Genomic DNA, 21,381 nt, shown 5'->3' with positions numbered 1-21,381 from the left:
CAGGACCCACCTTGAAGATGAGGCAGTCGCCCGGGTGCTCGGCATACAGCGAAGTCAGCCGGTACTGGTTCTCCGTGGTGATGTCGATCTGGTAGCCGGTGAGCGTGTAGCAGGCCTTGCGGAACTCCTGGATCTTGGTCTGGAAAACCTCCTTGAGCCGCTGGTTCTTCAGCTCGGCGCTCTCCACCTGCTTCTTCAGCTCTGCGGGAGGGAGAGAAGGAGACAGTGAATGCAGCACCCCGCCGGAGGGGTGGGGAACCAGGAGCGGCCAGGGCAGGGAGGAAGCTGAGTACAGGCGGGAGTGGCGGCTGCCCAGAGACACAGGAGGCCCCCGTGTCACACCAGCCAGCCTCCATTGGCACACAGAAGAGAACGAGAGTGAGGGGTGAGCTGATAAAGGCTGATCCTCTGGTGGTGGTGATAATAAAGTTACTGCATTCAGAACGGTAACTCTGAGAGCCAGACTACAAGCAGCCCGGGAGGGACCAGCCCTCAGCCAACAGAATGACAGCACCTGGAGCCACCTGGTCACTGCCAGGAAGCCCACAGGATCAGGCATGACTCAGGGGCGCACCTGCCCCAACTCTCCAGCGACTTAGGCGAGCACCTGAAGAGTAGCTGCTGCTGAGGATGTGGGTCCCAGAGTGAAGGCCTGGGCCGCCACACCACCCAGCGATGCTGACCATCTGTTCCCAGGCTGCTGCCTGGGTCCTTTCTGGGGTTGGACGCCTTTCCCGCAGGAGCCAGCACCGAGAAACAGGCAGGCAGGCAGGAAGCCACCTGGACATTCCGGGTCCTACTGAATGTCCTACGAAAGCCCCGGGGCTTTACCTGCCAGCCACCTCTGAGGCCAGGCCACTCGTGAGACGAGAGCCGGCACCCCCAGGCCCACTGTCCTCAACATGGCTCTAAGTGACCATTCAGGGTACAGTGCCGTGCCCCGCCCCTCGCCGCCAGGGTTTACGGTTGCTTGGGGAGGAACTACTGAGCAGAGCCATCAGGAGGATAACAGTGATTATCATGAATCTTCTCACCCGAAAAGCCTTCCAAGTAATTAAACCTCGATTTATCCCCACCGTTAATTCTTAGGACTGGCTCCACTTAGACGCACACAGAGGCGTCCCCTAGGCCGGGTGCTTCCCAGCAGTGCTGTCTGGAGCTGGCGCTGTGGAGCCCTCCAGGGGCCTGGGACGGCTCCAGGCGGGGCCGGGAGCCCGCTGGACCCTATCCTGCAGGTCACAGGAGCTGGGCCAGCTGCCAGCCTCCCTCCACTATGAGGGACTGAATCACAGGACTGGTGTAGGCACCCACATCCAGGCACAGGATGGTCAGCTCCCTAGCTGGGCTGAGAAAGAGGACATTAAAGTCAACCACAGCCACAGGATTGGAGAGAACAAGGGTTCCAACCCCAGGCAGTGCCCGGGGGAAGGCTGGTCCTGAGTTAGAGATGAGTCTGAAGGCCCCAGGACAGGTGTGGGGGAGTCCCCACAGCCCACTCTGGGGGAGTGTGAGGAAAGGTACATGTGTGAGTGCCTGTTGGCCAGGTCACAGCGAGTGAGAGAGGGGCTGCCGGGGAGTTTGTGCACAGCAGCCAGAAGAGGCTCTGATGGGCCAGTTTAAGGCAGACGATGCAGTCCAGGTTGCTTCCTGGAGATGATCAGGGACAGGGGAGCCAAGTGCAAACGAGAAGCCCTCAAGTCTACAGAGGAAGACGGAGAATGTGGGAGGGGCCGCGGGTCCAGCTCGGCTCTGCCTCCTTGACCTGTGACCCCGAACCTACCCCTTCACCCCATCTCCCAGGTCCTCTGTCTGCAACACGGACACAGGCAGGCAGCTGCCTTCAGAGGCGGTAGGCCAGATCACGCACTGGAGGCCACTGCCGAGAATGCAGGGTCGCTGGGCACCCTCGACGGCGTGAGCTCAGTCGAGCAGCCCGTTCCATGTGCAGATGCACTCACCGCCTGGCTGTGACAGCTACGAACACGATCCAATCCCCAATTCACACCCGAGGACACTCAGGCTCACAGAGATTCGCCGCTTGGCTGCGAGAGCAAGGGCGCTGCCTGCCATGGGTTCTGGAAGGAGCAGCAGTGCAGGGCTCCTGTTAGTGGCATCCGGATGTCAGGGACTGGGAGGAGACGGGGCCTGTACCACCGCGGGCCTGTCAGCAGAGGGGCCCTGGTGCCCGTCCACCTGTGGGATGGCAGCATCGGCACTGATTCGGCCCTCGCCCCAACCTGGCCTCCACCCTCCGACGCCGGCAAAGACGGCCCTGGGGGACGTTGTTATTCCACAGCCCCGCCCCTCTGGCAGGAAGAGGCCCGGGGCCCTTGATGAATCAGGCCATGAAATCTGAAGGTTAATTGGCAGCTCTGACCCCAATATTCTTCCCTGCGTCCCTCGGCTGATCCTCCTGAAGACGGGGCTGTCGGTAGCAGGAGTTCCCATGTGCGGAAGGAAGAACGCAGAGACCATGTTTCAGAGGCCATATTTCACCCTAACACGGCCCATGCTGCCTTTGATAGATCTCAGACGTCCAAAGGGGAAGAATTAGATTTTGGTAATAAATGCAGCCTGACCTTGGAGGAGGAAAGAGCCCTGTTTTTCGATAGACCTCAAAGCCGCCTGTGCCGCTCACAGACCTCTGGGAGCTCCGGGGCTCCGGGCTGCATGGCCCACCCATGGCAGGTTGGCATGAGGTCCCAGGGTGAGGAAGGTGGTGTGTGGGGCCCCCTCTCAGAGGCGAGACCACCACCCACGTGGCTGGGAGCAGCAGGGGCCGCCACATTCACTCCTGGGGCCACTCTCGTCCTCTGACAGCCAAGCCCAGGGCCCTGGAGGGGAAGGGTCCATCCTCCATGCCACACAGACCCTCGGAAGCGAGGGGGCCCTGACCCCGGTCTCCAGTCTGGGTAGGGAAGCGTCCATCCTCCAGATAAGGCTGCCTCGACGGAGTCGGTTCAGCTTGGGGCAGATCAAGCCAGCGTTCTGACCCCCCTTTATCCCTGTAATTCAGTGGCTTACATAAACGTGAATGAATAATTCACACAATGGTTTGGATAAAATAAATAAAAGATGGGTTTTCCGTCTCGGAGATGTCATCGCTTTCTTGCTGGTTGCTCCACGTGATCTCCTCCCAAGTGAACCAGGAGCCCGGGGTTCCTCTGGACTGCGTTCTGTGGACCTGGATCCTGGGCAAGCTCCTCTCAGAGACCCCAGAAACCAGTGGCAGAGACCCCCAGGGTGAGAGGCGACAGCCCTGTGCCCGACCCTGGCCCTGGGACCACAGAGGCACCGCCCAGGCTGTTCTCAGGCCCGACCTGTGACAGCAGTGCATGGGCTGAGGCGAGGCAGTGGTGCGGCCTGCAGCACTCCAGGCCCCCGTCCCCCGCCCAGCCCAACCTGCTGTGTGCTCAAGGCCTGCGGTGCCAGGGGTGCTCAGGGATGGAGCCCAGCTCTGTAGCCCTGCTCTCGGGGGTGGCCTCACCAAGGCTTTTAGGCCTCCCTGCTGGCCTCCAGGGTCATCCCAGGCTTAGAGCCAAACCGCAAGGAGGCCCTGAGCCGAGCCCAGCCCACCCACAGCCCTGGCTCCCGCCTTCCCTGCCGGGGGATGTTGAACTCTGGCCACACGGAGCAAGAGCACCTGCCGAGGAAGCAGCAGCTCCCCTCTGCCTGGACGCTGGCCCTCCTCGGGCCCCTCCTCCACACCCCTGGGACCCCTGCTACCTCAGGAGGTACCTGCTACCACCCTGCAGGCATGCAGGGGCACAGGCCTCGTGCTGATGGGCTCTCAAGGCCTCGGTGAGGGGCAAGAGAGGAAGGAGAACAGCAGGTGTTCAAGTGCGAGTCAGAGAGGAAGCAGCGGCGGCAGCTGCCCAGGGCCTGGCCCAGTGGGGTGTTGCAGGGGGCCAAAGGCATCCACGACGCTGGTGCCTGAATAGCTACCCCCTCACCACCTTAGCCCCACACCTGCCTCCTCCTGGAATCACAGGAAGCAGTTGTGAAGAGGACAGAATAAAAATAAATTGTGCTCCATTACGTAAAGGCTAGCTAGTGGGGAAGAGAGGCTTTACAGCACTGAGGGCGGGATGTCAGGATAAAGGAGCATTTACAGCACGTATCTCAAGAGGCCCAGTTCACAGCCTGAAACATGGAGAATGCTTCTACCTTGGCAGGGCAGGGAGCGCCAGCACACAGCTGTGGCCCACGGGGATGGGGACAGAGATGCCAGGGCCCAGGCCTTTCAGAAGGAGGGAAAAGGAAAACGCAGTACTTTTCTCTACATCCTCTTTACTCCTTCCAGTGTTACCGGGCACATGCAGACGACAACAAGCAGAGAACTTTCCAAGGTACCAACAGATCTCCGGAGTGCAGCCCCAGGGCACTGCCTACCCACTTCCGCCCTTCCCCGGAGCCTGAGCTATACCCATGCTGAACCAGGCTGGGCGGGCTATGTGAGCCTCAGGGTGCGGGGAACCCTGCCCCAGGTTCCAGCCTTGCTGCATGTCCTGCAGTGGAAGGGGACCCGGCACCCCCCCAGCTCTGTGGGCCTGGGCTCTGTGACCTCCCTCTGGGACCTCTCCCGTGAGGCCGGCCTGACCCCCATCTGTGTCCTGGGATGATTTTAAGAGCAGCCTGGGGCTGGGCACGGTGACTCACACCTGGAATCCCAGCATTTGGGAGGCTGAAGCAGGTGCATTATCTGAGGTCAGGAGTTCGAAACCATCCTGGCCAACATTGTGAAACCCTGTCTCTACTAAAAATACAAAAACTAGCTGGGTGTAGTGGCACACACCTGTAATCCTAGCTACTCGGGAGGCTGAGGCAGGAGAATCACTTGAGCCTGGCAGGCAGAGGCTGTAGTGAGCTAAGGTCACGCCACTGCACTCCAGCCTGGAGTGCAATGGAAAAAAAAAAAAAAAAGGAGCCTGGGCCTAGCTGTTTACCAAGCACCTGCAGGCACCCACAGGCACCGGGCAGCTCTGCTCCGAGGAGGCCGGCCCCTGCACAGCTGAGGCAGCTGGCCCACGTGGGAAGACCCCACAGTAGGAAGAGACGCCAGCCCTGTTGCTTCCACAGGGTCCCTGAGCCCCAAGCAGCCGCTTCCTAGGCTGGGCTTAGTTCTCTGGGCTGACACCACTCCCACTAATCCGTCCAGTCCCCGTCCAGGCAGACAGATCTCCACGCTTCCGCAGCAAGACTCGAGCTGGGGCAGGGCTCTCTCCCAGGGTATTCATGCCCTGCTGGGTGCCTGGCCTGGCAGTTGCGGCAGCTGCATCTGGCCCTGGCCTGACCTGGTCCCAGCCCCACCCCAGGCCCTGAGCCACGCTCCCTTCCCCAGCTGCCTCTCCTGCACCTGGCTTCTCCATTGCTCCAGCTTCTGGCTCCTGTTCTCCGCATACTCTTTTCCTGCAGGGCGTGGACTGTGGCGCCCACAGAGCTGTTTCAGATGCCTGGGCCTCAGGCTCTTTCCCTGCGGTGCACTCTGAGCTCAGGTGGGCTGGGCCAGGCCTGTGTGTCACTATCACTCCTGAGAACCTGGAACGTGGAAGTGCGTGCCAGGCGCATGCTGAACACGCAGGTGAGTGAAGCCGCCATCCCCTACAGCCCTGAGCTCCTGTCCCTGAGCAAGCTTCACAGTCAGCTTAACCACGAGCAAGCACACACACAGCGGACGGGACACATGCGCCCACTGCTGAACGTTCATTTATCCCCGAACACGTGTGCATCTGTCCCTGAACACCCATGTTCATCCCTGAACACACAGCCTTTCCATGGCCTCAGAAGAAAAGCCATTAAAATCAAGGCAGGCCCAAGAGAGGCTGTGCCACAGCCCCGCCTGCAAGCCTCCACTCCCATCCCCGCTGTGGCTAACAGGGTCGCTGTGAGAGCATGCAGCCTCCAGGCCTTCAGCCTGTGAGGGGACGGTGAGGGTACCTATGGCCTCAGAGCAGCTCCCAGCTGCTCAGCCCTTGCCGTGCCCCCACCCCCAATATCTCCCCACTGCCACCACCTTGCCCCTGTCCCACGGTTCCCCAGCTCCTGTCCCTGACCTGGACAGGTGCCCCAGTGAGGAGCTGGCCTGGGTCCGGGCCCTGCACAGCTGCCACCGAGGACCCCAAGTCCCAGACTCCACAGCAACGCTCGGTTTAGGAAGTGGACGCAGTTTTTGAAATTTTCCTTTGGGGACTCAGGGCAGAGCCATTTTTCTTTCTAAATAGTGAATAAAATACAGTTAACCCATGTTGGGATTTTCAGGCTTTAAACAACCCACAAAAAGGGACTAATATTTCACCATTAAACAAAACAGCCCCTGAGGCCCAGGCCAAGCCAGGAGGATAACTCTACTTGGCGCAGGCCCGGCCCCACTGCTGACGCTGCCACGTGGCCAGGAGGAAGGGAGTGATTCCAGGCGCCACACGCTGCCTGTGTGTTCACAGACAAGTCACCTCACCTCTCTGAGCCCCCTTTCCTCCCTGGGTGTGGCGGGAGCGGGGCTAACGTCACCTGCCCCCGGGTCAGTAAGACAGTGGAGGCGAAAACCCTCTTGGCAATAACATGTTCCTCATAAAACACATTCCTGTGCCGTCAACAACCACTCGGCCGTCTACGGGTGTCACAGGTGCTCGGTGCGGGATCTGAGCGGTGGGCCTGAGTCCAGGTGTGGAGTGACGGGACGGTGTGGTCTGGGCCGCAAGGACGCCCAGAAGATTACCCGAGCGTGGTCCGGACTGACTGGAGAGACAGGGTGACCGCCCCGACCCCCCCAGAGTGTGGCACAGAGTCCCCAGGAGGCGGCGGCCTGTGGCCCCAGAGCTCAGGAGTGAGCCTGGCCAGGGCCACCCTGCAAGGGTGAGATGAAGGCTCTTGGCGGACACGGGTGGCCAGGCAGGACATTTGTCCACATTACGGTCCCAACGCACAGCACCTTTCCCAGCTCAAAGGTTGGGATTCCAGCATGACATGCCCAGCAAGTCTGTCCCCGCTGCTGCAGCCGGAGCTGTGGGCTACCTGGCTTGGGGTTGCAGTTGCCCCCTAACTCTCACAACCACACCCTTCAGCAGGTCCCTGATGACGTGGACAGGGAACATCACCTGGAACCCTGCACAGCTGAAGACATCTCCACCTCACCTTCAGGGCTGATGGGTAATTTGGCCAGATGCAGAATTCCAGGCCGTGTATACCCTGCTTTGAGTTGTGTGTGTTTGTCTTTTTGAGACAGGGTTTCACTCTGTCACCCAGGCTGGAATGCAGTGGCATGACTGTAGCTCTCTGTAGCCTTGACCTCCTGGGCTCAAGCAATCCTCCCACCATAGCCTCCTGAGTAGCTGGGGCCACAGGAGCACACCACCACGTTGGGCTAATATATAAATATCTTTAGGGTCTTTCTATGTTGCCCAGGCTGGTGTTGACCTGCGGGCCTCAAGTGTTCCTCCCGCCTTGGCCTCCCACCGTGTTGGGATGACAGGTGTGAGCCCCACACCCGGCCTCTCCTTCAGTGCTGAAGGCATCGCCCTCCGGTCTCAAGTGCTCGGTGCTGCTGTAGAGAAGCCTGAGGCTGTTCTGACTTCTGGTCTTTTACAAGTGACTGGTTCTCACTCCCTGGAGGTGGCGGAGCTGTGTCTCTGTTCTCAACGTTAGGAAACTCCCCCAGCATGCGTTTCTCTCATGACCCCCCGCCACAGCCTGGCTCCCCGAAGCATCTATTTCCTGTCTCTCTCATTAGACATCTCCCCGGCGGCGGCTGGGCACCTGGCATGAGCAGCAGCCCCAGGGGGTCCTGCCAGACTGCTGCTGGGAAGCTGCCAGCATTGGCATCTCCATATCTTCCCTCTGGGACGGACGGGTCTGACAGGTCAGAGATGACTCTCAGACGCTCGGTGCCACTGGGAACACAAGGCAGGAGGGAACATGCCTGGACTGGGAGCAGCGGGACCAGCCTCTGAAGGTGCCTGGTACTGGGGTGGCTTACTAGTGGGTGACGCATGGGTCTCCACATTAGGCCCAGGCCTGACCTCAATGAGAGATGACCAAGGATCCCCTGCACACTGTGGACACAGGAAGCCAGTCGAGGTCCAGGGCTGGGTGAGCCGCCCGAGTGTCCCTGCAGCGAGCACTCTGGGCCCTGGCAGGCACTGGCAGCCCCGGTCCTGCCCAGGCCCAATGCCGAGCCATGCTTCCTGGGACTGAATCATTCATGTCTTGCAAACTTCTAAACTATTTCAGTTTTACATTTTTAAATATTTAATAATTAGGCATCAAATATTGATGCAATTTTATTAGCAGCCATGGGCATGGGGCGCTGCAGTGGTTATGGCTGTGGGATTTGTATCCGGGTCCCGGCTGGCTCTGCAAGAGACTGTAGGAGGTGGGGATGCACCTACGGGCTGGCTGGGGGCCCCCAGGATGTCACACCGTGAGAACCATACCCCAGCACGGCCCGTAGCACACCACTCGGCTCATCTCAGGGACTGCCTGCCTGCCCCAAATCCAAATTCCCGGAGACCAGCCTGAGTGGCTGGCTGACATCACGGGTCCCCAGGAACTGGCTTTGGCAACAGGAGGAAGGGACGCCACCTCCTGCCAGCCAGGGCCTGCTGCTGCCTCAAGAAGATGGTGGCCTCAACTCTGCTGGTGCCAGAGGGCCCTTGAGACGCAGCCTCCGTGACGAGCCACGAGTCCTCCTGCTGGGCAGAAATCGCACACTCTGCACCAGTGAGGAGACAGTCGCCCTGGAATTCCACACAGAGGAGCCACTCATAGGCCGGCCGCCTGGCAGGCGCTGCCTGGGTGAGCTGTGCAGCTTTCAAACAGGGCACCTCTGTGTGATTAACGACTCACTCCAGCAAGCAGCTTGTCACCTGGCACAAAATGATGTGAAAAGACACCAGCAATTACAGCCCACCAGATTACGGGATGGGAGAGTCCCGGGGTGACGGGCGGGCGCGGATATCATATTTGGAGAAGACTCCTCCCCCACCACCGAGAACAGAGCAGCTGAACCCCAAGGGACAGCCCCCCCCCGGCACCAGGCTCCACAGCCCCCATGGGGTCTTTTGGCAGCAGAGGCCCAGCGGAACCTTGGCAGGAGGGACATTGGCCCCGGTGTCAGTGATTCTCCAGACACCCCGCATATGTGGGGGATGTGGCACCTGCTGGATGGACATGGAGATGCCTGCAGGAGGCCAGGATCCAGCTCCATAGCCTCTGGCCAACAGCAGAGAAGCCACCCTGGCACCAGGACTATAGGGAGGGCTGGTCACAGCAGCTGTCCGACGCGTCAGCACAGGGCCACCTCTACAACACCAGCACTGTTGAGGGACCCCTCAAGCACCGCCAGGCACCAGGCCGCGGGGCCAAAGCTGGAGCCCACGCTGAGCACCGCCCTGGCGGCTGAGCAACTGCCTCCATTGGTCATTTAGGCTTCAGTTCAGAAATGCCTCCCTGGGCCACCCCCACTGGGGATCCTCTGGGCACCCCACATTTGCTTTCTCCCTAGAGTTCATGAGTATCTGAGTTCGTCATCACCTCCAGGTGAGGCCCCTCTTCGGCGTCCCAACCCTCCCTAGTCCGGCGTCAGCCTCCCCTTCACTCCCCGCGGAATCCAGACAGCCTGCAGTGCAGCCCCGGCGGCTCCGCTGTGTCCTCAACCAGCTGCTTCCCTCTCAGCCTCAGTTTTGTCCTGGGGGAGAGGCCACTGGGGGCTGCTCTCCCTCCCTGCATAGCAGCTGTCAATCATGAAACCCTCATGGTGTCAGCCGAGGGCTCCTCCCCTCCATCCCTACAGCCAGAGCGCCCTGCGAGGTCCTGGGTTGCTGACCCCACACCAACCCCCGGGACGCCAGGGCCACCTCCAGGACCGGGGAGGGCAAGGGGCCTGGCTGCCGCTGCAGCTTCTAGATGAGGCCCCTCTGGGGCGTCCCGACCCTCCCCAGTCCGGCAGCACCTCCAGATGAGGCCCCTCTGGGGCGTCTTGACCCTCTCCAGTCCAGCGTCAGATCCAGATGAGGCCCCTCTGGGGCATCCTGTCCCTCTTCCCTGGACTGGGTCTGTACCTCTGGTGCACGCACATGCCTTTCTAGCTGCGGCCACCTGGGCAGGGCCACCTCCCTCGCTGTGTGAGCTGCCTGAAGGCAGGGGCTGGGCCTCAGCTGTTCAACCTGGCCCTCCATGCAGCTGCAGGGCAGAAGTGGTGGGAAAGGGCTGGGCTCCACATCCCCTCGGACACTTGGCCGGGGTCTGGGGGGCTGACGGGAACCATGGCCAAACCGGGAAGTCTGCAGGAGCACAGGGGGCTGTCGGGATAAGTTTCCTCCTGACCCGAAACCCTGAAGTGGGGAACACTGCGGTGGCAGGGGCCCAGATGGCAGCAGAGGCCCTGCGTGTGGGTACAGAGCCCAGAACCAGCCAGCTCTGCATGTGCTGGCGGTGGGAACCGCACGGTCAGCCCCGCTGACTGGCTGAAGGATGGCCATCTGAGAGACGGACAGCAAATGGGGCATGTCTTGGCTCAAAAGGACAACTTAATCTCTCCTTTTCGGGAACACGAGCTGAGAAGCTCTGGTAAAAGGAAGCGGCTGGGGTCAGATGTGACTCTTCCTATTAGAATGAGGTAAGGCAGGTGCAGGCACCAGGAGAGATGAGAACTGGTAGCTACTGCAGAGGTCCCAGGCCCTGCGCGGAGATGCCAGCCCAAGGAGGGCAAGGGGCGCCCATCCTGTCGTGGCTCCTCCTGGCACAGGCAGGGCTGCAGTCCCTGCAGCCGATATATCAGAGCCACCGGAACCCTGTGCCTCCTGTCCCTGCACCAGTGGGGGAACGGTCTTCAGAGCACTTCCCTCTCATCCCACTGGCTCCAGGCAGACCCAGCCTCACAGGCTCACAGCCAGGGCCCCTGTGCAGGCAGGGAGTCCATCGCGCACGCACCTCCCAGAGCCAGAAACACTCCAGAGGGAGCACTGCACCATGGCGACATCACAGCTGAGCCAAGCTGTGACCACAGAACACGGCCACCTCATCTGTTTCTGGAAGCTTCCTTCCAGGAACATGCCCAGCAGCAGGCCCGTGGAGAGAGGCCTGGGGTGGCAGTGGCGAGGTCCTGGGAGATGTGGGGACGGGGGCTGCATGGGCTCTGGCCGCTTTGCAAGCCGCATGCATTATTAATTTCCCACAGAGGCTTGCAGAGCCTCAGCCCCCCGGCAGGCGAGCCCTCTTTGAGAAGAGGGAAGCCTTTCCAGAGCTCATCTTTTATTGACTGGGTCATTTTCGAGTCAATCTGTGGCAAGACGAGAATTTTAAATCTCCTGGCTCTTTTCCTCTTTTTGAGACGTGGCAGTCTATGAAAGCCTGCTAACGTAGGCAGCGAGGCCTCGGATTCCGGATGTAATGAGCTCTTCAGATGGCAGGAGACTTGGGAAGGGGACACAAACTGCTCTGGTAATCGGAGCAGCCAGAGAGAGGGCTCTGGAAGGAGCGGGGCGAGGAGCAGGGTTCCAGGCGGGGTGGCACAGCGAGGACCCGAGTGCTCAGGAGCACTCCACCCGAAGGAGGGGCCCGGGGTGGTGTGGGGTGGGGGGCCCATCAGGGCAGGCTCTGCGTGAGGAGGAATCCGCGGGTGCACGCCCAGCCTGGAGAAGCAAGCGAAGGGAGCGGGAACTGTCGGGGGAGGCTCTCTGAGACCAAAGGCTTTACCTTCTAGGACCTGGAGCGGCAGCCAGGTCCCTTGCTCTCCCCCGTCCTGGAGATGGCCCTGGCGTCCCGGTGGTTGGTGTGGGGTCAGCAACCCAGGACCTCGCAGGGCGCTCTGGCTATAGGGGTGGAGGGGAGGGGGAGCCCTCGGCTGACACCATGAGGGTTTCATGATTGACAGCGGCTATGCAGGGAGGGAGAGCAGCCCCCAGTGGCCTCTCCCCCAGGACAACACTGAGGCTGAGAGGGAAGCAGCTGGTTGAGGACACAGCGGAGCCGCCGGGGCTGCACTGCAGGCTGTCTGGATTCCGCGGGGAGTGGAGGGGAGGCTCCCTGGCTGCCTCTGCCACACAGACTTCACCCTGATGAGAAGAACTCTGCAGGAAATGCCACAGACTCAGTCACGCCTCCTCACATTCCTCCTGGGCCCTGCTTGGAGCTCTGGGCGGACACGCTGGAGGGAGCACACACCACATCCTGCTGGACACCATGCAGGGGGAGGAGAGGGGAGACGTGCTCCCAGGGCGGCATGGGCAGGTCTCCCTCACAGCGTGCCTGCCCACGTCTCCTGCAAGCTCAGGCACCACGTCCAGGGCCCAGGCCTGACCCCACAACGGGGGGCATACTCTCCACTCTGCCACGCGGCCTTGCTGGCTCTTCTCAGCCCCCGCCTGGCCAGTGCTGGCCTGGAGGCCTCAGGACCTGGGAGTCGGAAGGAGGAGATGGCACTGTGATGGGCGGTGGGAGACCACACATGTATCAGGAGGCGGTGGCTATGCCTAGCCCCCAGGAACACACATGGAAAGGGACTCTGCAGATGTGTCCAGGGCAGGGATGGTGAGATGGCGGATGTTCCTGCATTATCCTGGTGGCCCACTACAATCACATGGATCTCCACACGTCAGAAAGGGAGGCAGGAGAGTTGGCTAAAGATCTGAAGATGTGTGCTCCGGCTCCGAGGGTGGAGGAAAGGCTGTGTGCCAAGGCACGTGGGTGTCTCTGGGAGCCAGAAAAGGCCGGATGTGGATTCTCCCCAGAGCCTCCAAAATGAACAGGTCCTGATGAACCCTGGCCTTTAGCCCCGGGAGACGTGTGACCTCCAGAACCTAAGACCACATCGTGTTGAGTTTTTGGGTTTTGTTTTTTGTTTTTTGAGACAAGGTCTCGCTCTGTTGCCCAGGGTAGAGAACAGTGGTGCGATCATAGCTCACTGCAGCCTTGACCTCCCAGGCTCCAGCCATCGTCCTGCCTCAGCCTGCAGAGTAGCTGGGACTACAGGCAGGCGCTACCACACCTGGTTAATTTTTTTTAGAAATGAGGTCTCGCTATGCTGTCCAGGCTGGTCTCAAGCCCAGCCTCGGGCAATCCCCTGCACCTCGGCCTCCCAAAGCGCTGGGAGGACAGGCGTGAGTGCCGCGCCGGCCCCGCTGTGTTGGTAACTCAGTCAGTGCTGGTTTGTCGTGGCAGCAATAGGAGCCTCATGCGGCGGCATCAAAGGATAGTATGCGTCCCCGGTTTTCCAGAGCTGAGCCCTCCCTGCTGGGCCACAGAGCAGCAGGGACTGGGATCTCACTGGGAGCAACCCTGGTGCCAGGGTCCTGAGAAACACTGCTCAGCTATTCATTCACTCAGAGGTACGTGTGGAGAGGTACTGGGTGCCTGGCATCACCCCAGGCCCTGAGGGCACAATATGGACACACAGATTAACCCCCTGCCCTAATGGATGCTGCTTTCCAACTAGGGAGACAGATAAAAAATCAACTAGGTGCAACAGTAGCACCTCGGGGTGGAAGTGCTACAGAGAACCACAGCAAAGTGGGGCGGGGAGCTGGGACCGGGAGGGCTGCGGTCTGAAAAGGCGTCCTAGCAGCACCTTGCTGGGAAGCAGACCTGGGGCAGACTCAGGAGAAAAGCCGCACGCTTCCCGGGACAGAAAGCTGCAGGGCCAGGAAACGGTGAGGGCAGAGCTGCTGAGTCAGTACGTGCTGAGGACGGTCAGGGGCAATGAGGAAGGCCCTGGCAGGCCAACGCAGGACGTATGTGGAGTGGTCTTCCAAGGCGGGCTGGAGGACGCACGCTGTCCGGCTCCAAGTCTCACAGTCAGGAAAGGGCCGATGGCCGGCTGCGTGGGACTGCTGAGGGGACAAGCAGGCGCATCGCTGGCACAGAAGACGGCCAGACTGACATGTTCAGCGTCGGGTGCTTTTCAAAACACAAGTGAAAGCAACTCCGTGGGGAAAGAAAAGTCTTTTCAACCCGCAGCGCCAGAATGACCCAATGTCCACACGGGGATGGTGCGAGGTAGATCCCTCCTCACGCCACGCACAAAACCAGCGGGATAAGGGGCTTGGTCTAAGGCGATTGCAACACTGGGGTCAGCTGGCAAGTCTCGGGACAAAGCACAGCCACCAACACTCCCACAGGAAAAGGTGACGCATTGCACTTCAGCAAGATTTAAAACTTTGCTTATCAAAAGAAAGCATTAAGAAAGTGATCAGACCGGCCGGGCACGGTAGCTCAAGCCTGTAATCCCAGCATTTTGGGAGGCCAAGAAGGGCGGATCACGAGGTCAGGAGATCGAGACCATCCCAGCTAACACGGTGAAACCCCGTGTCTACTGAAAAATACAAAAAACTAGCCGGGCGAGGTGGCAGGCGCCTGTAGTCCCAGCTACTCGGGAGGCTGAGGCAGGAGAATGGCGTGAACCCGGGAGGCGGAGCTTGCAGTGAGCTGAGATCCGGCCACTGCACTCCAGCCTGGGTGACAGAGTGAGACTCCGTCCCCAAAAAAAAAAAAAAAAAAGAAAGTGATCAGATGACAATCCAGTCAAAAAAGGGCAGGGATTTAAGTAGGTATTTTGCCGAAGATGACCTAGGAGTGGCTAACAAGCTGCGTCAGTGCCCATCATCCTCACCTGTGAGGAAGTGCAGGCACCCCCCCCCCCCACACTTCACACCCACCAGTGGGGCCGTGGTCAGAAAGACAGACGCTGCCAACGCCGGGAGGGTGTGGGGCCCCAGGAGCCTCACGTGGGACATGCAAAGGTGTGAAGCCACCTTGGAAACCGTAAGGCAGCTCCTCTCAGAACCTGGCAGCTCCTCTCCTCCCTAGAGCCTGGAAATTCCTCTCTTGCCTGGAGAAATGAACAGCATATCCACACAAAGACTTGTAACCAAACGTCCACAACGTCCACAGCATGATTCACGACAGCCAAAAAGTGGAACCACCCAGACGTCCCTCAGCTGAGGAATGGATGAGTGAAATGTGGTCCGTCCATGCAAGGCAGCACACTCAGCGGTACAGAGAGAGGAGCAAGACCCACGCCATGGCACGGGGGCGGCAGCACGCTGGTGGTATAGAGAGAGGAACAAGATCCATGGCATGGCACGGGGGGGGGAGCACGCTGGCGATATATAGAGAGGAGCAAGACACACGCCACGGCATGGCGACGGTCGGGGGGTGGGCCTGGGAGACATGCCCCGTGGAGAGTGAGCCCTCGAGGAAGGGACTCCACTAAGACAGCTCCTCAGACTACGCATACCCTCCAGGCCCCGTGTGGGAGTCAGCAGCTGCTCAGGCCAGGCCCAGGGGATGGTCACTGGCGGGACGATGAGTTCATGTCCTGTCCCACGCTGTGGGTGTCTTGTGGTCTCCCTGCAGCTCCCTTCCCTCACGCGTAGAAAGGACAGTAGTCCCGATCCCACGGTGGGGCCAGGCTGGGATCCCAGGAGCTCCACTGCACGAATAGCCAGAGCACCCCCACTCGCCTCCCATGCGCGACCCTGGCGCATTTCCCGAGCCAGCAAGCACCGAGGCTGGGGCTGGCGGAAGACACAGCTTCTCGGGCGTCCTCCCGTCGTCATAGCATCGTTCAACAGTAATGTGCTCCACTCCCCACTGCGGTTTTCCTCCTGCTTTTCCGGGACGAGGATGCCCACAGCCCGCCTCAGGGCAGAGGCAGGTTGGCTCCCCTCCCTGGACCAGGCGCCCAGTTCCCTCCAACCATGTGCCCCCAGGGCTGGGCATCCAGGCAGTGCTCAGAACACACGTGGACAGAACAGCGTGGGCTTGGCGCCAGGCTCCAGCGACGGAGCCGCGGCATGGAGCCACCCGCCCTGCACCGCCAGCACGTGGGCCTCCCGCTCAGCTGCCCACCAAGCACGCAGGCCACCCAGCCCCGCCCACATGGGCTGTGCTCACAGGAGCCTCATGCCAGCCTGAGGCAGGAGGGGCCACACCCTCAACCAGAGATAAGGACACAGGGGCCAAGACAGGGCTGGGTACCCACCCCAGGTGAAGGGCGCTCCTTCCCTCCAAACAGCCAGAGCTCCCAGCGGCGCCGCCCCTCCCCGCCCTCAGCACTGCCTGGCCAGGGCTCAGGGGAAGCGCCTGTTGGATGTGTCAGGCACTGAAGAGCTTTCACTTCAATCAGGTTTAAATGCAACTGTGAAGAAATCCCTAAGTGGGTACTTGGCTTGAGTTACCAGCAAAGTTTACAGACATGCCAGAAAGAAAGAGGAGAGGAGAAGGGTGAAGCGGCGACAGAGCTGCTTGCTGCGGCTGGGACCGTAGCACAAGCAAGAGGGCTCAGCAGTCCCTGTGGCCAGCACATGCTGCCCGGGGCACAGACCGTGTGGCTGTGCGCAGCCAGGACAGAGAAGGCATCCTGGACACTTCTGCCAGACACAGCAGGAAGGGTGGGGCCACCTGGCTGTGCCAGGCACACTCTCACCCTCTCCGGTTCCCCAGGATGACAAAGCCCCAGAGCAGCAGAGAGAAGGGCTGGCGGGGATGGAGGGTGTCCCTGACTCTGTTGCAACAGGCCCCACCCTGCGGTTCAGCCTTCAGCCCAGAGCCCCGCAGACTCGATGTGGGCTGGGGAGAGGCCCAGGCAGCACTGTGTCCCTACAACCTGAATTCTAGGCCCACATATCACACCCCACCTCGCAGACCAGCGCCTCCACCCAGTCCACGGCCAGCACCCGACTCAGCCTGCCCCAGACCGTGCTCCACTCTGCAGCCAGGCCACCTTCCACACGGAGAGAATGCCTCTGCAGCTCAGCTCTCTGTGACCCTCAGGACGGAGCCCAGACGCCCCACGGTGGCCCAGTGGGAACCGCCCCTGCCTGGTCAGTGACCCGGCTACAGTGAGGCCCACCTGTGTCCCGGCCCTGGGAGCCCAGCCCCAGGGCAGTCCCCTCCCCACACCTCTGCTGACTTCTCATTGCTGCTGCAAAACCTGGTTCTGGGAGCGTCTATCTGAATCCTCCCTCGGCTCCGTCTTGGACTCCCGAGCACGTTTCCAACACTCAACCGCAGTTGCGCCACTGGGGATGGTGCTTCAGCCCTCCGCGCTGCCTGGGAGCTCTGAGGCCCAGGCTGGGCTCAAGGCACGGGGGGCACCCAGTCCAGGGAGAATCTGTTTGTAGGCAGCTGGCTGGGTGTGCGCAGCACAGCAGGCGGTACCCTTCCTCTGCCCTGCTCACCTGCAAACCCTGTGGTTATATCACAATTCCTTTACAGCTCTAGTTACACGCCTAATTAATGGGGCTGCCCTTTATTACCTGACACCAAGAACAAACAAACAGCGTGGAGAGAAGCGCCCAGGGCGTGGTAACTGGAGCGCCAGCCAGCCTTCGGCAAAGCCACTGTGCTGTGAGACCACTGCCCCTCCTGGACTGCACTTGGGCCCATCTAAGGAGACCACAGGAGACCACAGCTCCTGGCCCCAGGGTGACTGGTGCTGTGGCTACTCCTGGCTCCAGCGATCCCTCCCCTCCCTCCCCTCTCTACAGGGCGCCTCTTGAGCACACAGGGTAAGAGCACGTGGCAGGGCAGGGGTGCTGATCCTTCCAACACCTGTCCTGTCTCTGGGTCACCCCAGGCTCTGGCGGCTCTCGCCAGCAGGGCAGTTCCCTCAGGCCCAGGCTGCCGTGATCTGGCCTCTCCCCAGCAAGGACAGGGACTCCTCCCACCATTCAGAGTCTGCAGAGATCGTCCGCCTGTCACGCTCACCCTCGGTGCGGAGACAGATGCTCACAACTGCCAGAGGACCTGGGCCGGCGGTCCCGTTTCTCAGATGGGGAAGCTGAGATGCAGAGAGAAAAGGGCCCACCCAGACCCCCAGCTGTTATGGTGTGGAGCCGGACTTCCATCCAAGCCTTCTGACCTCAGGCTCCCAGGCCGTCCAACACGGCTGCCCTGGCCTCAGATGCCCACACAGTGTGTTGGAGCCAGGAAAACCTGTGGTCTGCAAGGTCTCCTCTGCCTTCTCTCCCTGACCTGGTGCAGGGGGTCCTGCCTGGCATTGAAGGCAGAACTGTACAGTCAAGCCTGCAGTCCTCGCTGGGGACCTACCACACAAAGGGAGGACCTCACTGGGGAACAGGTTCACTGGGAGCCACTTTCGTTTCTCTACCCACGAGCCTGGCTCAGCTTCTACCAAATGGGCTCCTGCATAGGCCCACGCCAATGGGCTCAGGCCACAGCCACCATCACCACCAATCCCATCACGCTGAGCACACATCACGGGCCAGCGCTGGCCATGCTATACACACACCCTCCACAATGACTGTGACTGGAGTGCGCCACATGTCAGAGCTGAGAGAGTTGAGCCCGAGGTCACATGGCTGCTGCTGCAGAGCTGGGACCCCGGAGCAGCTCACGGCCAGAACAGCTGACAGTGTGTGGCAGCCACTCCTCCACCAGCTCAGGAGCAACTCTGCTTTGGAACTGAAATGTAACTTCGATCCACAAAAAGAAACTGCAGATGACTCTGGGGAGGGAGCTGAAGTTGCAAAGTGCCCAGAGTGGGAGGGCAGAGGCAGCCTTATTCACACTCCTCCTCTGGCCCACCCAATGCTTATAGAGCACCAGTGACACGGAGGTCCCCAGGAGGGCACACAGCAGGGCTGCAGCAGCGTTAGGAGACAGCATAACGACGCACGGAACTGTGTCGCCCGCACCCCGTAACGTCGCACGGACACTGTATCCATTTAAAAACTGACAGGAAAAACCCTAATCTTCAGTGACTGAATAAAAGATTCATGGGATATCCAGTCCGGACAGAAAAGGGTGCAGACTCACGTTCCCTGCTCCTCCTGCGAAGCTCGGCTCTGAGCCCTGGAGACGACACGACAGGCAACCCAAAGAGAGGGCGGGGAGGTGGGAAGAGGGCGGAGAGGTGGCCTGGAGCCAACAGTGGGGACTCAGGACCCCCGCCCAGCAGAAGGCAGCCCAGGTGGCACACTGGAGCCTGCAAAGGGAACCCCAGCACGCTGCGTGTCTGGGAGGTGGTCTCAGGGAGGCGGCCTGAGACACCCTTCTCTGCTCACAGACGCTGGAAAGCCAAAAATTCTTCTACTAGATTAACCTATAACTTTGGTGTCATTTCAGTAAAAAATAAAACCTTGATGCCTTTTTCTTGAACATGACAGAGTAATTCTTTTTTTTCTTTTTGGAGACAGGGTCTTGCTCTGTTGCCCAGGATGGAGTGCAGTGGTGCAATCTTGGCTTACCGCAACCTCCACCCGCTGGGTTCAAGCGATTCTCCTGCCTCAGCATCTATAGTCCCTGTAGCTGGGACTACAGACACCCTCCCGCCATGCCCGGCGTTTTGTGTTTTTAGTAGAGACAGAGTTTCACCATGTTGGTCAGGCTGGTCTTGAACTCCCGACCTCAGGTGATCCACCCGCCTCAGCCTCAGGGCTGGGATTGTAGGCATGAGCCACTGTGCCTGGCTGTGACAAAATAATTCTAAAATTAACTTAGAATAATAAACAGGTAAGAAAAACCTTTAAGGGAAAAAAAAGGATAATTGAAATAAAAAGGAACAAAAGATCTGAACACAGACCCGATTTTGCATAAGTTTTAATAAAGACGAAGGCATAAATCTACGGGGAAGAAAGGGTTCTGTGATAAATGGTCCCAGGGCAATTGTTTCGTGATCTAGAAAAAAGATCAATTTAGATCCTGACCTTATACCATTCACCAAAATAAGTTTCAAGTAGATTAAATCTTTAAATATAAAAATAAGCTCAAAGAGCCCAGAAGAAAATAGAATTATTTATCAAATCACTAAAGTACTTTCTAAGTTTAAAAGCAATGGAATTAACAGATAAGAGAGGAGACGAGGGGTTCGGGTTCTGGGAAAGATGAAGAAACCGATCAGCCCTGTCTCTCCCTGAGGCAGCTCTGACCCCGGAGGGACTGCAGCCAGCAGCCAGCTACAGACCTGGAGAGCCACAGGCTGCGGGTGGGCTGGGGTCTGAACCCAGAACCGCTAGCACCGCCAGCCCAGCGGTGAGTGCCCTGCTTCCAGCTGCGAGAGACATGCAGGTGGACCTGGCGGCGCCACGCCTTCACTGCACTGCACCCCGTGAGCCACGAAGGCAGTCTCCATTCACGCAGACCTCCCACGCCTCGCCTCAGCAGCTTGCCATTGTCAGCGTGCTGTGGTCTTAGTGATGCCTACAGATTTCATCTTCGGGAGGGTGAACAGAAATGGCACGTTTTTAACTTCAGTTTCCACATGTGCGCTGCTATTGTGTAGTATTTACAGAACTACACAGACACACGTACATATTTCTCATAAAGTGAGCTCAGCAAGGTTGCAGGATGCAATACTCACACACAGAAATCCCTGGTGAACTCACTCGACTCGTTTTTATCTTGTGATTTTCGACACAATCATGCCACCTGTGAAGAGGAAAAGGGTTGGTCTTGCCTGTCCAGTCCACGTGCCTTCGACCTCCTCACCCTGCTGCCCATCTGGGGCTCTGGGACATGGACCAAGGCGGTGAGAGAGAAGGCCTCTGCCTGACTCGGCGTTTCCCAGTCCCTCACCAGCCAGGTCTGCAGTGAGCTGCACGGTTCCTGCAGATGCTCTTCGGCAAGCTTGAGGGTTCTTGGCTTCTCCTGGTTTGCTGAGTTTTCCCATGAATGCATGCTGGGCCTCGTTGAATGCATTTCTGCATCCGTTGGTTTGGCCACGTAATTTTTCCTTTTGGCGCATAGGCGTGATGGATTGCACCAGCTGACGCTCAACACCAATCCAGCCTTGCACTCTCAGAAAACAGAAACTAGGTTTTCTTCAGTTTCGTCACTGGTTTTGAAGTTGGGGTAAGTGCTTGCTTCGTGGAGTGAGTCGGGAAGTGCTCCCTCTTCTGTTTTCTGGGAGAGTTTTGGTGAACTGGTGCTAAGTTTTCTTTAAGTCTTTGGTAGAATGCATCAGAAAACCATCTGGGCCTGAAGACATCCTTTTTTTGGAAGCCTTCTGATTGTGGATTCAGTTATTTAATGGCTCTAGGATTAATGAGACAATCTGTTTCACACTGTGTGAGTTCTGCAGTCTGTGGTTGAAGCTTGCTGGAGTTTTCTGTTACATTGGGTATTTGCCCTGGTGCTACCCAGTTTGGACTTGGGGACCCCTAAAACCTGGGAGTGAGCATGAGATGCACACAGCTTGTCAAGAGAAGCCTGAGAAGCAGTGGGGGAAATTCTGTCTCTCTGTCTCCATCCTCTTCTGCCCTGGCACCCGGGCAACCCTGCTCTCTTCCGTCCTGACACCCAGGGAATCCCATGCTCTTCCGCCCTGGCACCCGGGCAACCGTGCGCTCTTCCGTCCTGGCACTCGGGGAACCCTGCGCTCTTCTGCCCTGGCACCCGGGGAATCCCGCACTCTTCTGCCCTGGC

At 59.4% G+C, this 21,381-nt stretch overlaps 1 protein-coding gene across 16 annotated transcripts in view; it reads right to left on the bottom strand.

Annotated features, from left to right (window-relative positions):
* The window catches only part of MAD1L1 (mitotic arrest deficient 1 like 1), a 416,677-nt gene that overhangs the window by 81,233 nt on the left and 314,063 nt on the right, over nucleotides 1-21,381 (bottom strand). For all 16 annotated transcript variants that reach the window (XM_026447217.1, XM_026447216.1, XM_026447218.1 and 13 more), the window contains one exon: nucleotides 11-201. In XM_026447217.1, coding sequence (XP_026303002.1) covers nucleotides 11-201 — 191 coding nt within the window. The remainder of the gene's footprint in view (nucleotides 1-10; nucleotides 202-21,381) is intronic.

Source organism: Piliocolobus tephrosceles, chromosome 8 (genome assembly GCF_002776525.5).
Source record: "Piliocolobus tephrosceles isolate RC106 chromosome 8, ASM277652v3, whole genome shotgun sequence".
Taxonomy (NCBI): domain Eukaryota; kingdom Metazoa; phylum Chordata; class Mammalia; order Primates; family Cercopithecidae; genus Piliocolobus; species Piliocolobus tephrosceles.
The sequence above is the reverse complement of the archived record's forward strand: the minus strand, read 5'-3'. Positions and strand labels throughout refer to the sequence as shown.